Source organism: Galeopterus variegatus, unplaced genomic scaffold (assembly GCF_000696425.1).
Source record: "Galeopterus variegatus unplaced genomic scaffold, G_variegatus-3.0.2 Scaffold88, whole genome shotgun sequence".
NCBI classification, from domain to species: domain Eukaryota; kingdom Metazoa; phylum Chordata; class Mammalia; order Dermoptera; family Cynocephalidae; genus Galeopterus; species Galeopterus variegatus.
The window spans coordinates 697,744-714,365 of NW_007726199.1; the positions used below are offsets into that span (position 1 = coordinate 697,744).

At 37.3% G+C, this 16,622-nt stretch overlaps 1 protein-coding gene across 2 annotated transcripts in view; it reads left to right on the forward strand.

Moving 5' to 3' along the window:
* The first annotated feature begins 1,325 nt into the window (after positions 1–1,325).
* Positions 1,326–16,622, forward strand: part of CISD2 (CDGSH iron sulfur domain 2) — a 21,390-nt gene continuing 6,093 nt past the window's right edge. For both annotated transcript variants that reach the window (XM_008580898.1, XM_008580892.1), the window contains exons 1-2: positions 1,326–1,483; positions 14,928–15,142. In XM_008580898.1, coding sequence (XP_008579120.1) covers positions 1,381–1,483; positions 14,928–15,142 — 318 coding nt within the window. In that variant the 5' untranslated portion in view covers positions 1,326–1,380. The remainder of the gene's footprint in view (positions 1,484–14,927; positions 15,143–16,622) is intronic.

Below are 16,622 nucleotides of genomic sequence, written 5' to 3' on the forward strand. Positions count from 1 at the left end.
TCATCCCTTTGTCCACCATCTTCTATATTGCACTAGCTCAGGAACATGAACCTGTATCTAAACATCTTCGTATAATTTCCATTCTAATTTTATTTTGGCAATTTTGAATAGGTTAAATGATAGAAAATCGTTTTATCTAGATTTAATTAATTTTCTTACTGTTTTTTTTAGTGAAAGATAATCACAAACATTAAATAGTCCAGAGAATAAAAAGTTGCTTAAAAAAAATTCCTTTTCTCACTTTAAAATAAAAATACGAAGGGGGGAAAAACATGTATTTATTACAACTGGCTGTTAAGTCATACAAAATGAAATATTAAACTACCCGCAGTTCTTTGATATTATTACAGGTATGTGTTGTTGGTCAAGTGGAGAACTGTAATAATGAAGCACGGTGTTAAGATACCTCACACACCATGCAATCAGCAAGTGCATATTTCGGACATTTCGACTTCACTCAAAATATAAAACAAAGTCATGGCAAGGAAGGTGTTTCAAGGGACTTAAGCTGTCTCCTTTCACCCTTCAAATCTTTTTTAGATACTAATAAAAATAAGTAAAATTTAAAGGCCTTCACAAATACTTTATATTGTAGCAGAAGCTCTGCAACATAAAGGAAACCCTAAGGTTTTATATTCTTTTACCACTTTCCCGAAGAGTTTTAGTTAACGGAGAAAAGAACAGATCTGCAGAAGGAACTGAAAATATCTAAGGAGGACTATTCCGGGTCTTGTCAAAAACCTCAGGATCTCGGAGCAGGGTTGCACTAAGTTGCCAAGAGGCAGAGCTGCAAGCAGTTCCTGGTTTAGGTAGAGTATTTTAATTTCTTTTTTTTTTAAACCCTGGCCTATGGGGTGAGGGAGAGGAATTAGGCACCAAGGGGTACGGAGTAGGTTGCTCTTAGGTGAGTGTGCAACCGTAAGGCCACCGCACCCAACCCTTGGTGGGAAGAGGCAGCCGCGACGACAGGGGCCGCAGTAAAGAGATGGCAAGAGAAACTCACTTCTGAAAAGCGCCTTCCGGTCAGAAAGCACTCCCACAGGCTTTATCCCAGCGCACAACAGTATCCTTTCTGCTGGCCGCTAGCGTCTGCAGAGGTAAAAGGCCCAACGGCAAGGACCTGTTCAAACTTGAGATTCCAAGGTGGGCCTCGCTACCCTCCCGCTCCCGGGGCTCAGCAGCCCGCCTGGCGCGCACGTCACTCTTCCGCTGCCAATCGCCTCCTGGCAGGTCACCTCTCCTCCCAGGGCTCTCAGCCCCGCCCGCCGCGCGGTCCCAGGCCGCGAGCGCCAGCCGGCCGCTTCCGCTCTCGGCGCAGGCGCGGCGGCTCGGCCGGAGAGCGGAGGGGGCGCGGGAGAGGAGCGGACGCTGCTGGCCAGTATGGTGCTGGAGAGCGTGGCCCGCATCGTGAAGGTGCAGCTTCCCGCCTATCTTAAGCGGCTACCAGTCCCCGAGAGCATTACCGGGTTCGCGCGGCTCACAGGTAACCCCACCAGCCAGTCTCCATCCTTACCTGCTTCCCACGGGCGGGGGGAGGGGACACCGTGAAAAATCCTCGGTCCACGGGGCGGGGCGGAGCTTGGCGGGTGGCACGTGACCTCGTGACCCTGCGCGCTGAGGACGGTGGGCGCGCGCTGGCGTAGTCGCTTCTCGGTGCTTGATGACCCGGGGCCTTTGTCCTCGTGGTTGTCTCCAGTGTCTTTCTGTGGCGACAGTCCAGGTTTTTGCACACAAGGTAATGAGTTGGAGCGGGCCAGTCTCTTCCATCTCCTGTCCTATTCGTCGCTCTCTGCAGCGTGCTTTATGTTTTAAACCGCGGTAAATCATCGTTACCTAAAGCGCCATGTAACAGGCAGTCCTAGCTCTCGATTGGATTTTACCCTTAGCGTGTGGGTGGGAGTGAGTGTGTGGGAGAGAAGTACACATATACACGTAACACGTATACGGCTGCTTTATTTAGTAAAGAAATTAGAAAATAACTTCCATTCCTACGGGGTATAGTTGACCTATATGGGGGCTTTTGAGGTCACCTTTTTTTTTTTTTTTACGTTCCCGGGGCAATTGAGGTAATTTGAGTTGGAAGAAAAACACTTTAGCCAGAAAGTGTTCGAAAGCTGGTATGATGGGTCGAATCTTAGAAAATGAAATCTAATGAATATATGTAACCTTCATACTTAAGGTTCCTCCTTTACGAAAAGTTATCCATAACTCAGGATTTCACAGTTAACGGATGAAAATCTCCAGAATGCAGTCAACACTTGGAAAATTTTGTTGGGTTGTGAGCATTACAATATAAAGGGGTTGTTTGTTTACCAGACTCAAATGCCAAGTAGGATGATCAGCAAATATTGAGCTCCTGTGTCCTAGGTATCAGGGAATGCAAAAATGAATTTAGGTAATTCTGAGGTAAATAGAGTCGCTTAGCCTGGAGCATTCTAGAGATCTGTAATAGCTGACTTAAATTATAGCAGTTGGAAGGCTGTCTGGTAGAAGAAAATAAGATTTGTTCTGTGTAGACCAAAAGGCAGAACAGGTACCAAATTATTGAAGGTTATTTGGAGGTTGATTTTCATTCCACTTGAAGGATGATTTTTTTTTTTTTTTTGTCTTTTTGAGACCGGCCGCACCGCGCTCAGCCAGTGAGCGCTGTGAGCGCACCGGCCATCCCTATATAGGATCCGAACCCGCGGCGAGAGCGCTGCTGCGCTCTCAGCGCCACTCTCTCCCGAGTGCGCCTTGGGCTGGGCCCTGAAGGATAATTTTTTTTAAAAAAATTAAAAAATGGTTTCCTGTAAATAAATGTGGCGTGTTGGATGATAGCCCCTCTCAGAGACTTAAAAAAACAACAACAAAGCAGACTCTGGCAGTGGGTGGACTTGGGGGGGGGGGTAAATTAGATGACACTTAAATTATTTTCCAAATCTAGAGATTCGTTGAATTATGGTTAGAAACAACTGCTCCTGTTAGCAAAGGGATTGTGAGATTTTTAACATTTTTAGATGTTAAGGGGTTTACTAGAAAACGTGGAATTGAAGGCATGGTAACTGAATAGTAAACATAAAAAGTAAATATCTAAAATCAGAAGCAACATAAAAGTAACATAAAATGTGAAAACTGTTTCAAATCACTAAGTGTTTATGAACATCAAAATCTTTCAATCCTAACTAGTTCATTCTGATAGAATTGCAGCAATTATGTAAAATTTTGACTCCCCCCTTTATTATTTCTTTCACTTAAGTACTTTACATAATTCAGTGTATTCCTTAGTTTGTTCTATCAACTATGTAATCTTACTTTAGTCTAACATCATAATGGGCCCAACATTCTTCTACAGCTGGTAATTTGGAATTTTTTTTTTCATATTATAACAGTTCAGTGGTAAGTAGCTATATACCAGTTGTCATTTACCCCCCTTTACTTCTGAATGTATTCGGTAAAATAATACCAGGTCAGAAGGGTGTAATCATTTTGTGACATTTTTTGTTTTTTGCCAATTTACCTTCTTAATAATTTGCATAAATTATTGAGTTTTTAACAGTCAAGAAAGGAAAACATCTCTTTACTCTCACCCCAACCCAGGGTAACCTGAATTATATGTGTTGAGGCTGATGGTGGCTGCATTTATATTAGTTTCAATTTTCTGTAAACAAAGTATAAGGGAAGCAGATTAGAAAGTATGATACTGTATTTAATGGTTAGAAGATTTTAGAAGGGTGTTTTCTTTCCTTGAAAATCCCTACTGTCAACAAATATTTAATTCCTATTAAAGGCATTAGGGAACTCAACCAAAACCTTTTCCCTCTTAAGTCAGTAATTTATGGTAACTTCCTCTTTAAAATTGTTAAATATTCAATGTGAGGGCTCGTTCTCAGAAATAATGACAACTCTGATTAAATAATAGCATGTATTTAACTTGTCCCATTACAGTGTGTTTACAATTCTTGTTGTATTGCTTATTTGTTCAGGAAACATGAACATACTTGTAATAACTGCTTTATGGGAAAAAATGAGATAGTCTGTTTCGAATTGGACAATAACAGTTGCAGGGTCTGTTTTGGAGTATTACGGGAGAAAATCTTCAACGGCCATTTTCCACTCTGAGCCTCCCCTTCAGAATAGATTATAATAGCTAATGACGTTTGGCTTTCTTGAATGAGCTACTTGTGGAATCTATGTGTAGACTTCTGTTGAAATAAAAACCTGGAAGACAAGTTTTCAGCAATTAATTGTTTAAAATGTCTAGGAGACCAAAAAAATATTTTCATCTATGAAAATAAGAGCAAAATAAGTTACAGTTCGCATTATTGTTGCCTTTATTTCCTTCCCAACTTAGATCTAGCTGTTTTTTTTTTAAAGCAATTGACACTCTCATGATGACTCTGCATTCTTAGAAAACACATGGAGATCCTTAATTACCAAACACTATTTAAAAACACACACTTCTGGGGCCGGCCCCTGGCTCACTCGGGAGAGTGCGGTGCTGATAACACCAAGGCCCCGGGTTCGGATCCCATATAGGGATGGCCGGTTCGCTCACTGGGTGAGCATGGTGCTGACAACACCAAGTCAAGGGTTAAGATCCCCTTACCGGTCATCTTTTAAAAAAAAAACCACACAATTCTTATCTATCAGAAACAATCTATGTTTGCTTATGTCACGTTTTCAAGAGTGATTTTGCCTCTTGGAAGTGTAGTCTATTCTAATGCTTTGACGTTTGAAAAAGCTTTTGCTATCATAAGATAAACTTTTAAAATGGAACAAAAACAAAAATCTTACCATCTGAAAGTCAGAAGGCAGTTTATTTCCAGATTTACAAGCTAGCTAGAAGATTTTACCCACTTAAACTAGTTTGCTTCTAAGAAACAAAACAAAACCCCAAACAACAAAAAAATTAGTTTGCTTCTTTGAAACATTAAACGTTTTACTCTTAAAGACAAAGCGGTGTCCGAGACTTTAATAATGTATTTCCTAGTGTAATACAAACATGTCAGAGCTGACAGCTGTAAGGGCATCATTAGCTTTTATCCAGAAGGGGCCAGTTCTGAACTGAGAATTTAGAAATAGAACAGAGTTGAAAACATATCCACAAAAAGACTTGTGCAGCATTTTCACAGCAGCCTTATTTATAATAGCCCCCAAATTGGAAGCAACCCAAGTATCTACTACCAGGAGAATGAATAAAGAGAGCATGGTATGTTTATAGAGTAGAATACTGCTCAGCAATGAAAAGGAATGAATTACTGATCTGTTAGATGAATCTCAAAAACTTTATGTTGAGTGGAAGAAACTTGGTTATAGAAATCAGTGCTGGAAGATGCAATGCGTTAAATGTGTCTCCCAAAGGTTCACATATTGGAAACTTAATCCCCATTGTAACAATGTTAAGAGGGTGAGAAATCCTATTATGGTAACTGAAAGGTGGTCCTTTAAGAGATGATTAGATTATGAGGATTGTACTCTTATGAATGGATTAATCCATTGATAGTTTAATGGGTCGTAGTGGGCATGGTTCTGATGGCTATAAAAGGAGAGCACGTGAGGAGGTTAGCTCTCCTTTGCTCAGCCCATTCTCACCATGTGATACTCTGGTTGCCACCGGACCCTGCAGAGAGTTCCCACTAAGAAGGCCCTTACCCTTATGTGCCTCCTGGACTGTGGACTTCCAGACTCCAAACTGTAAGAAAAATTTTGTTTTCTTATATATTACCCAGTTTCAGATTTTCTGTTAGAAACAATAGAAACAGACTAATACAGGGGAAAAGACTAGAAAGGGCTAGGAGAATCCTTTCTGGGGTGAAGCAGATATTTTACATATTTTTATGCAAATATTTTTACATATTTTCAGTATTTACTTGTCACAGCTGAGAGCTAAACACTTAAGATCTGTTTATTTTATTGTATGTAAATTATACCTCATATTTTTTATTTTTTATTTTTTTATTTTTTTTGTCTTTTGTCTTTTTCCGTGTCCGGCAACGGATCGCAACCCTCAGTGTTGCCCCCGTACCGGACCGGGACCAGCAACGGGATCGCAACCCTCAGTGCTGCATCCGCTCCTCGCTCAGCCAGTGAGCGGGAACCGGTCTGTATGTGGGATCCGAACCCTCGGCGGGAGCGCCGCCACGCTTCCCAAGCGGCACACTATCCAGTGCGCCACCGGGCCGGCCCGTACCTCATATTTTTTAAAAAAGGAACATACAGTGAGTTTTCTTAACAGGAAAACATAATCATTAAGTTCAAACTAAAGAGCCTCATTTATTAACATGTGAATAATATTTCTGAAGACTAAATAATTTTATTTTAGAAAACTTTTTTTTTTTTTTGAGAATTTGGGAAAATTTTTACGTAGTTGTTATAAATTCTTTCTTTCTCCCTTGTTAGACCTAGTTATGTAAAAGCCAGCATAATAAGGGATTATGCTAACCTTTGTGGAGAACAGTTTTTGTTTCATTTAAACATTTTCTTCCATATAGCTATTTTGTTATTTAAAATTCCTCAAGTTATCAAATACTTATTAAGCACCTACTATGGGCCAGGCAGTGTTCTAGATACAGGGACACTATTCTGTTCATAATAGTGAATGGAATAAAGATTTTTAAATTGATTCATTTTATTAGTCCTTTGTTACTGAACACAGTTTATATTAGGGTTTAAGTGGTAATAGTGAAACCATCCATTGAATATATTTTACTTTTCTACAGTTTTTGTTTTCTACAGTTGAGAAATAGAAATAATTTCTGTGCCTTAGCTATAAATGATAAATAAGAAAATGTTATAAAGTTAACAGCAGCCAAGTTGCCAATATTATTTTTATGGCATCATTATATGTAACGTTTTGTGAATTTGGAAAGAAAAAAAAATCTTTCCTAGTTCCTTAGAATATAATTCCTCATTGAGATCCATGTGTGTCTATGTGTGCTTTAAAAAATGTTTTTATAGTATTTGTTTATATATCTTGATCAGAAATAGGGTGTCATAGCTAGCCTATATCACTATATAAGAGGTTGAATCTCCCTCCTTTTAAACCTAATTGTATTTCCCTAAGGAGACACTTTCTTTTAGCAGTATGTAAACTATCAGAAAATTTTTGTTAAAATTGCTTGCTATTTAAGTTGCTTTGAAATGTTCTTTTCTGTCTAGATTTTGTTTCTTGGATGATGTCAGTTCTTTCATTCTACCTTCTTAGTCTTATTGTTTATCTTAGTAGTGGGACATAGAAGTCAATATGAATAGTAGGACCCTGCTCAGTATTAATAGCATAAGTGTGAAAGATGGGAAAAAAATGATAGTATGTGTGGTCTGATTTTGTTTTTTTAAATTAGAAACATGATTTTTAAAAAATTGGAAACAGGAACTCTTCACTGAAAAAGGATGAAAGTCTATTGGAAGTGAAAATTTTTAATTAAGGGAAAAAAATTCAGAAAATTCAACCCTTTTACACTCAAGCGAGTAAACAAGATGCTGCCTAACTGGGTACTTTTTGTTTTACTTTTTTTCTTTTTTTCATTATTTTAACTGGGTACTTTTTTAATGGATTGAATGTTGAGGTCACCTAGTTCCATCTATGTGACTTAACTATAGCCAAAAATGCATCTGTCTTCAACCTTTAATCTTTCAGACTTTCATCTTCTCATCCTGGCTTGTCTCCTAAAACCCTTGATACTTCTCATAGAGGCACCTCCTTGCCCTCAATGAAAACAAAGCTCTTCCTCAGAAAACCATGTCACCTGTAGCTCTCAGTGGTATCTTTTTTCTCTCCTTCCTTGTCTTTCTGAGATGGAGGGAGCAGAGACAGTTGGCATCTTTCAGGCTCTGCACAGCTACCTCCACACTTGAACTGTTTCACCCTTCCACCCCCTTTCAGAGAAGGTTACATCTTCCCTTGAAGCTTCTGCCATTCATCAATATTAATCCCCCCCCTTACTTTTTGCTGTTACCTGTTGACCTTTAGTCTCTCCCCTGCATTCTTTAATAAAAATTGGCACCTGTTATTTTTCCCTTTTTCTCTTTTGCAATACAGCACTGTCTCTTCCTGCTTAAAGCTGCCCTTCTTATTTACTTTTGGCATGGGGGTGTTTTTGTTTTTATTAGAGACTAATACCTCCATCCATCCATATAATGAAGCCAGAAATCTGGAAATTATGAAGGAGCTTCAACTTCTTCTGTTTATCTCATGCCCCATATGTAATCAATCACCAAAGCCTATTGATTTTACTGTACTGGAGTTAGTGGTTCTTAAATTTTGACGGGGTGGGGGATGATCACACATCTACTCTGAGATCTTAGTGAAAGCTGTGGACTTTCCCTAAAGCAGCTTTAGGGAATCCCAGTAGAGACGATTTCTCACATTTGTCTTCTATGCTCTGCCTTAACAGCCACTGGCTTAGTTTAATTATTTTTTTCTGGGCCCTTTCAGTGTGTTTCCAACAGGTTGTATTGCTTCTTGTTCTCCCACCACCAGCCCTCTCTGCTCTTCTTGAGGCCCTCCTCTAATCCATCTTCCATTTGATACCAGAGTGATATCATAAATGAACAATTTTCCAGTTACATTAATGTTTAAATATTTCAGTGGTTTCCTATTGTACACAGGGTAGATTCCTACCTACCTGTTGCATATCAGAGCTTTTCATCATATGGCACCTGCTCACTTCTACAGTCCCTTCTCCTCTTTCATTATATTCCAGCAATACCATGGTGCTTAGTTTCCCACACCTTTTATGTATGTCATATCTCTGTGCCTTTGACTGTGCTGTTTCCTCTGCATAGAATGCACCTCTTCCTCATCTGCCTGTGAACTCCTATACTCTTATTCATCTTTCAGAAACCCATTTATGTGTCAAACCCTGTAAAGTTTTTGCTCATCTCAGCAAAGAGTTAGTCACTTCTTCCTCCGCATTGCTTATATATGATTGCCCATGCCACACAGTACTATAATTGTTTTTATAGGTCTGTATCTCATACTAGATGAAAAGCTCTTTTGTGTCTTATAATTTCTGTATCTTCAATACCTGTCATATCATGTGACATGTGTCGGTAAGGTTTTGGAGAGTGCTGAAAGTTTTTTTCTTTAATATTTTAAAAAGTCTTCCTGTATTTTACCTTACACAATTATCATTCATAAGCCATGAACAAAGGCAAACAAGTCCAGGCCTTGTAGGAGTTATCTCAAATAGCAGTTTAATGGAGTAAAAACTTAATTCAGCTAAACTTTATTGAAGTCTTTGTTTATGGAAGTCTCTGTGAAAGGGTAGGCAGTTAGGAATCATTTTGTGCAGTGAGAGAGGAGACATATTTACATAACTGTGGCCTCAAGGCAGAATGCATTAATAGCTTCCTTTTGAATAGTGTTCTGTATTTTTTGCTTAGTGGTTTCCTACTTCATTCATTTGTTCCTCCCAACAATCCTATGAAGTTAGAAGATTCTTTGCATGTACTTGTCTCTGTGCCATAAAAGTTCTACTCTCAAGTCTTTTAGCTCCTAGCCTCCTCATTCTTTAAGTCTTGGCTTAAAGGTCCTTGATTATGAAACCTTCTCTAACCCCCTTACCTAAATTTGCAGTCAGCCTACTGCTATGCCTCCAGGTTAGTCTCTTTTTCTCTTATGTCATCCTCTTTATTTTCTTTATAGCTTTTACTATAGTCTGTGATTATTTTGTTTATTTGTTTGCATTTTTATTGTCTGTCTCCACTTCTAAAATGTATACCCTAGGAGAGAGGGACCTTATTCAACTATCAGCCTGTATCCCCATCTCTTCATGCAATGTGTGGATTGTGGTAGATACTCAGTACATATTGTTGATGAATGAATGATTGCTATCCCTTTTTTACAGACAAAAGAAACCTGACTCCAAGTACATGAAAATCTGGATTTATACCACAGATAAACTGTGAATTAGTTATTTATTGAAATCTTGCTCTGTGCAAGGCACTGTATTAAGCACTGGGTACATAGAGACAAATAAGACAGCTGCTGCACTTGCATTAGCACAGTATCTCTTCACAGTAGGTACTTAATTATATAGTAAAAATTTAGTAATTTTATAGTAACTAATAATTATATAATAAAAAATTGAAAAATTGTTTAACAGTAGGAAATGATCAGATTTTTTATTCAAAAATGTTTATTAAGCACTTATATTGATGATAAAAACCAGAAAGGGGGGATTGACATGAACAAATTTTCTGGGGTGATAGAAATAACTTACATTTTGTTTTTGGTGGTGTTGTAGGTTCATATAGTTTCAAAACTCATCAAATTGAACGCTTAACACAAAGCTCAACAAACTGAACTGTCAATTATGCTTCAATAAAAAGAAAATGAAAAAATTGAGCCTGGCATTATTTAGGCACTGAGAATATAGTGGGGCCACAGACAAAATAAGGTCCTTGCTGTTATGGATCTTATATTATGATTGGAGGACCTGATAGGTGGAGGCACTCATTAAAATTCATGTTTTCAAATAATACTAAAGAATTGGGAAAATGGTGTAATAATCTGATATACTATTAAGTGAAAAGGTAAGCTATAGACTATATACACAATGTGTTTTCATTTTTTTAAAGCATTTACAAACATATATTTATACACTAAAAAAGACAGAAATATACCAAAATGTTACCAACTCTTGGTGGTAGGATTATAAGTAACTTTGTTTTGTTTTTTATAATTTAAAAAATTTAAAAATTTTTGCACAATAAATGTTATTTTTATAATCCTAAAACAAAAATTTAAAATATGCTGTATAAAATATACGTTATCTTAAAGATTTTGTACATTATTTACAATTAGTAGGTGTCTTTGTTTTCTGTTACTTATAACAGAATACCTACAACCGAGTAATTAATAAAGAAAAGAGGTTTATTTCTTACAGTTCTGGAGGCTGGGAGGGTTGGGGGGGACACATACGGTGACAGTCTTCTTGCTGGTGGAGACTCCCTGCAGAGTCGTGAGGTGGCACAGGGCATCACATGGTGAGGAGGCTGGCGCATACTAGCCCAGGTCTCTCCTCTTCTTATAAAGCCAAAAGTTTACTCCCATGATATGATTAACTCTTTATTCCATTAATCCATGAGTCCATGAATGGATTAGTCCATTTATGAGGACAGACCCCTTATAATCTAAACACCTTTTACAGGCCCCACCTTTCAAATACCATAGTTAGATTTTCCACCCTTTTAACACTGTTACAGTGGAGATTAAGTTTCAGCCTGAGTTTGGAAGGGAACAGACATTCAAACCATACCATTAGGTAATGTTTTCCCCTTCAAAGTATCTATGGTATCTGTAACAGTTCAACATACATCAAACAGGTTCATAGGAAATATTAAAGTTTTTAAAAAATTTCTTGTTTGATTCTTGTATATTTTATATTTCTTCACAAAAAATCAGCCTTAATAAATATACTTAAAGTGATTTGAATTGAATTTCACAGGCTATATTATTTTCATTTATAAAGCTTTTCTGTGGTGAAATTGTAGTTGATCATCTTTAAAAAGTAGACTGTACTAAGACTGTTTTATAAGTTATTACTTTATTGTAGGAGATAATAGTATCTCTCATTATTGTGTTATTTTAAAGTAGTGTTGTACCAAAGAATTAGCTGTTAAAAAACATTTTCTGAAGTAGATTTTAAAACAGTATTAATTAATTTGTTCCTTGAGATTTGTGGGTTAAGAAAGGACATGCTAAATTTAAAAGTCTAAAGTAAGGTTTTCATTTTTTACATTCTCAGTTATTTGCTTTTTGACAATTTAACCTCTTGTGACTTTATTGTAATATGTAGAATAATACTTAAGTTATTCAACATTCAACAAACATTTATTGAATGTCTGCTGTTTGAATATGTATATTGGATACTGGGGCCAATTGTAACCTAAGACATTCATTGCCTGATCTAGAAGATAAATGTAAATGAAAATTATAGAAAAATGTGGTGAGTGATAAAGGGTCTGACAATTTGTGCTCTCCATTCATTCATCAAGTCACTCATTAAACGTTTGTAAGGCATCTCATCTACTTTGTTCCAGGAAGAGAAGAACACAGCACCTTTCTTCACAAACTTATGGAGGAGACAACTTTAGAAACAAATAACAGTAATGTGATAACAGAACATGAGGAAAGGGGCTTGGAATCATAGGAAGAAGTGATTAATTCTGCTTAGTGAAATCAAGGAAGACTTCTGGAGGAGATATTTGACCATAGTCTTGAAGGGTTCATACAAATTAGATAAACCAGAGGTAGAAAGGCATTGCATGTGGAAGGAACTGCATATGCAAAGAATACAGGAAGGTTCCTATTAGGCAGTAGCTTTGGCTGGCTTCAGGTAAATGAGGATGTTGGATATTGTACATGTGGGAGCTGAAGCTGGAAAAGCAGCCTTGCCATGCTATGGAGATGATTCTTTATAGAACCAGTGATGTATAGCAGCAATATTCAAAGAACTTTGCAGTGATGGAAATATTCTCTGTGCTGTTGAATACAGTAGCTACTAGCCACATGTGGCTGGCTGTTGAGCCCCTGAAAGGTGACCAGTGTGTCTTAGAAACTAAGTTTTAAATTTTACTTAATTTTAATTTATTTACATGTAAGTAGTCACATGTGTATTAATCATGTTTTTTATTTTATGTATTTTATGATGCTTTGACATCCTGGGGGCCTTGCAGGCTATGGAGAGATTGCCCATCCAAGGGCTAGCTAATTTAATTCCTAGAGCTGTTAAACAACTTGCCTATGAGCATGCTTTTCTTTTTTTTTTTTTTAAAAAAGGATGACTGGTAAGGGAATCTTAACCCTTAACTTGGTGTTGTGAGCACCACACTCTCCCAAGTGAGCCACATGCCGGCCTTCAGCATACTTTTCATATGCAAACTAACCAAGCCAAAGCCCATACCCCCAACCACTTCTTTTATCTAACTGTCATGTACCAAGCCAATATTTTCCCTTCCCTAAATCACCCCAGGGACCACTCCTACAGATCAGAGCCCACTCCCTACAGCCCAGAGCCCAGTGAAATTATTCAAGCTAGCCAGTCCTAAACTGTTTACCCTACCCTGCTTTGCCTTTTACACGGAAACCACAATAAAGACTTATGCCCCTGCTTTCCATTCACCTCTTCCTCCTGACTAACCCTGGTACTTGCTGGTCTGGCCCTGCCTGGCATGGCATGCTCCCTTCTCTTGTAATCTGTAAGCAAACTTTTCTTTCAAGGCAGTTGTCTACATGTTTGTCATCCTATCATTTCTCATTAAAAGAAAATCTTTCTGTACTGGCCAGCCGCTTTTATGAAAAAAGAAAATCTTGGATACAAATCAAAACAATGTGACTAGTGGCTACCATTTTAGATAGAACAGATTTAAAAACAATTTTGTGTCATCTACAGAACTTTAATTCATTCAAAGACTCTATCTAGAGCGTCTTTACTTTGGTTATGAGGATGTAGCACCTAACATGATAAAATCCTTACCCTTACAGAGCTTCCTTCTGGTGGCTAAATGATTATATCTCCAAACATTTCTGCCATATAACATTGTCACACTGATTTGGCAAAACATTTTTTCTAAGGGGTTGCTACTAATTCCTCACCAATCTCTGTAATCTTTTAATGAAAGCTACCATTTATTGTATATCGTCTTTGTGCCAGCCACTCTTATAGGTGCTATACATGTGGTATATAAATAGGTTGTTTCATTTAATCTCTTTGGCATGGTGTTATATCAAAAATAATTTCATTTTGGAAGTGTTGATATTAAGTGAGTCTTTCAGTAGTTAATAAGAACAATCATCTCTTGAGAATAGTTTTACTAAGAGAGTAAAACTCTCTTTATGGTGATTGATAACAGGCTTTGGACTTTGTACTGGACTAAACCTGCTTAAGTTGCAGTTTACCCACATGTAAAATGGGAATAATAATGTTACCTACCAAATACAGTTGTTTAAGCAAACACTGTGTTATATGAGAGAGTACGGTTCTACTCTTAGCATAGTCTATTCATTTGTCATTATATTTATTAGCATGCCTTAGCACATAATCTCCTGTTTTTCTCTTTTCTCAACAAAGCTATTTCTGCATAGTGCCTAGCAAGTTGTCATGTAGGCACTCAGTGAAGAAAGTTAAATGGTAACTCTTTAAGAGCAGAAAGGATTCCCTTCAGAGCCCAGCAGAAGCAAGGCACTAGCAGACATTTGATAAATGTGTGCTGAAATGTTTATCTTGGTTTCCTACTGTATTTATCTCCACAGGCATAGCGACCATTTCATTTATATCACTTATGTTCCATGTCCTCTTAAAACGGGCTGGGTACTCCAAAAGGCATTTATTGAATGCTTATGTAATGAAGTGTATCTTAAAATGAGAACATTCAGTATATGAAAGTTTCAATTAGTTTTTAAAAATTGTAGCTTTACATAACATTTCAGTGTTCTTTAGGGACAGTTACCAAAAACAAGTAAATTAGAGCATTGAAGACATGTTGTGTCTGAAATTATAAATCAGTGATAAAAATTTTATGGATATTCTGTTGTATGATTTTAGTCATAGTATTAAGGAGAAAAGAGTGAAAATGTTTTCTCAATGTATAAAATATATCACACATTGTATTTTGTTTATAATTATGGTGGTTGTAATTCCTAAGATAAAAGTAGAAACACAAATATACTTAATAGAGACAGTGAAATAGGATATTTGAAATAGGACCTATTTCTGAAAATTTAGGTTTCCAGTTTCATAAGTCTCAAGTTAGCCCATAAATAAAATAAGGTGTTCCTATGTGTGGAGCTGACTTATTCACAGTTTTACAGATAAGTTAAATGAGAAATTAATGTGAGAAGTATCTCATAAAGAGAATAAGCTCAAAGATGAAACCAGACATGCTACTTTGAGTTATTTTACAAGAGCATTGCAGATTCTAACAAATATGTTCATGTTTAGTTTCAGAATGGCTTCGGTTATTGCCTTTCCTTGGTGTACTTGCACTACTTGGCTACCTTGCAGTTCGTCCATTCCTCCCGAAGAAAAAGCAACAGAAGGATAGCTTGATTAATCTTAAAATACAAAAGGAAAATCCAAAAGTGGTGAATGAAATAAACATTGAAGATCTGTGTCTTACTAAAGCAGCTTATTGTAGGTGTTGGCGTTCTAAGACGGTAAGATGTCCATTTACACGTACACTAAAAAATTTGTGGAGTTAGAATTGTTTTGCTTCTTAAATCCCCAGTTTTGTGGTTCTTGAGATCAGAGGTTTTTCCATAGTATTCAGTATTGAAAATCTATATTCCTAAATTAAAGATTGCATTTTTTTTTTTTTTTTTTGGGCAGCTGGCCAGCTTGGAGATCCAAACCCTTGACCTTGGTGTTAACAGTACTGTGCGCTAATTGTGTGAGCTAACTGGCCAGCCTTAAAGTTTGCATTTTATGACCGATCCTACCCTACATTGGAAAAGTTAGAGCAACAAAGGAAGAACAGAAATCTGATGCTTTCACAATGCTCAGCATTTGTCTAGAGTAACATATATTTTACTTATTTTTTCAGCACCACGCTCACTCAGTGAGCTAACCGGCCATCCCTATATGGGATCCGAACCCGTGGCCTTGGTGTTATCAGCACCGCACTCTCCCGAGTGAGCCACAGGCCGGCCCTATTTTACTTATTTTTTCAGCACCACGCTCACTCAGTGAGCTAACCGGCCATCCCTATATGGGATCCGAACCCGTGGCCTTGGTGTTATCAGCACCGCACTCTCCCGAGTGAGCCACAGGCCGGCCCTATTTTACTTATTTTTTGAGAGAGGACATAGGGTTTAGTGGAAAAGAACTTAAGCTTTGGAGTCTGAATAGTGTTCAGTTGTGATGCTTATCATATTATGACATCTGTTGGGCAATTTATTTAATTTTTTATTTCTGATCTTCAGGGGTTTTTTTTGTTTTTTTTTTTTTAATTTGATACCATATCAACATCACAGACATTTTTTAAGATCTAGTGAGATGATATATGTAAAATGCCTTACATAGTGTGGGCTAGTAAATGGTACCTGTAATTAACAAATGATTTTTAATGTGGAAAGGGAGAGTTTGAAGTGATGAGTACTACTATAAGTAGTTAACGAAATCTGTTTTCTTGTACTACTTTGATCATAGGTTATTTGAGGTTTTAAGGACAGTGTTGTTTATCACCGCATCCTTTGTACTAGCAAAATTTTAGAAACTAAATATCTGATAATAGGGGAATGATTGAAGTATAGTATAATATAAATGATGGGATATTGGGAAGCCATTACAAACCATGTTTTTGACAGATATTTAATGATATGATATCCTGATACAATACAAGAAAAGTATATTACACTGTGATCCCAGTTTTGTTTAAAAAAATGAATACACTCAGTAAATGCAAAGAAAAAAATATAACAAATTGTTAATTATTGTCAGCACCACGCTCAGCCAGTGAGCAAACCGGCCATCCCTATATGGGATCCGAACCCGTGGCCTTGGTGTTATCAGCACCGCACTCTACCGAGTGAGCCACGGGCCGGCCCCTACAAATTGTTAATTATTGTTACTCATGTCTGGGTGGATTATGACTGAATATTTTAAAATATATTTTGAAATTTTTTTTTTTTTTTTTTT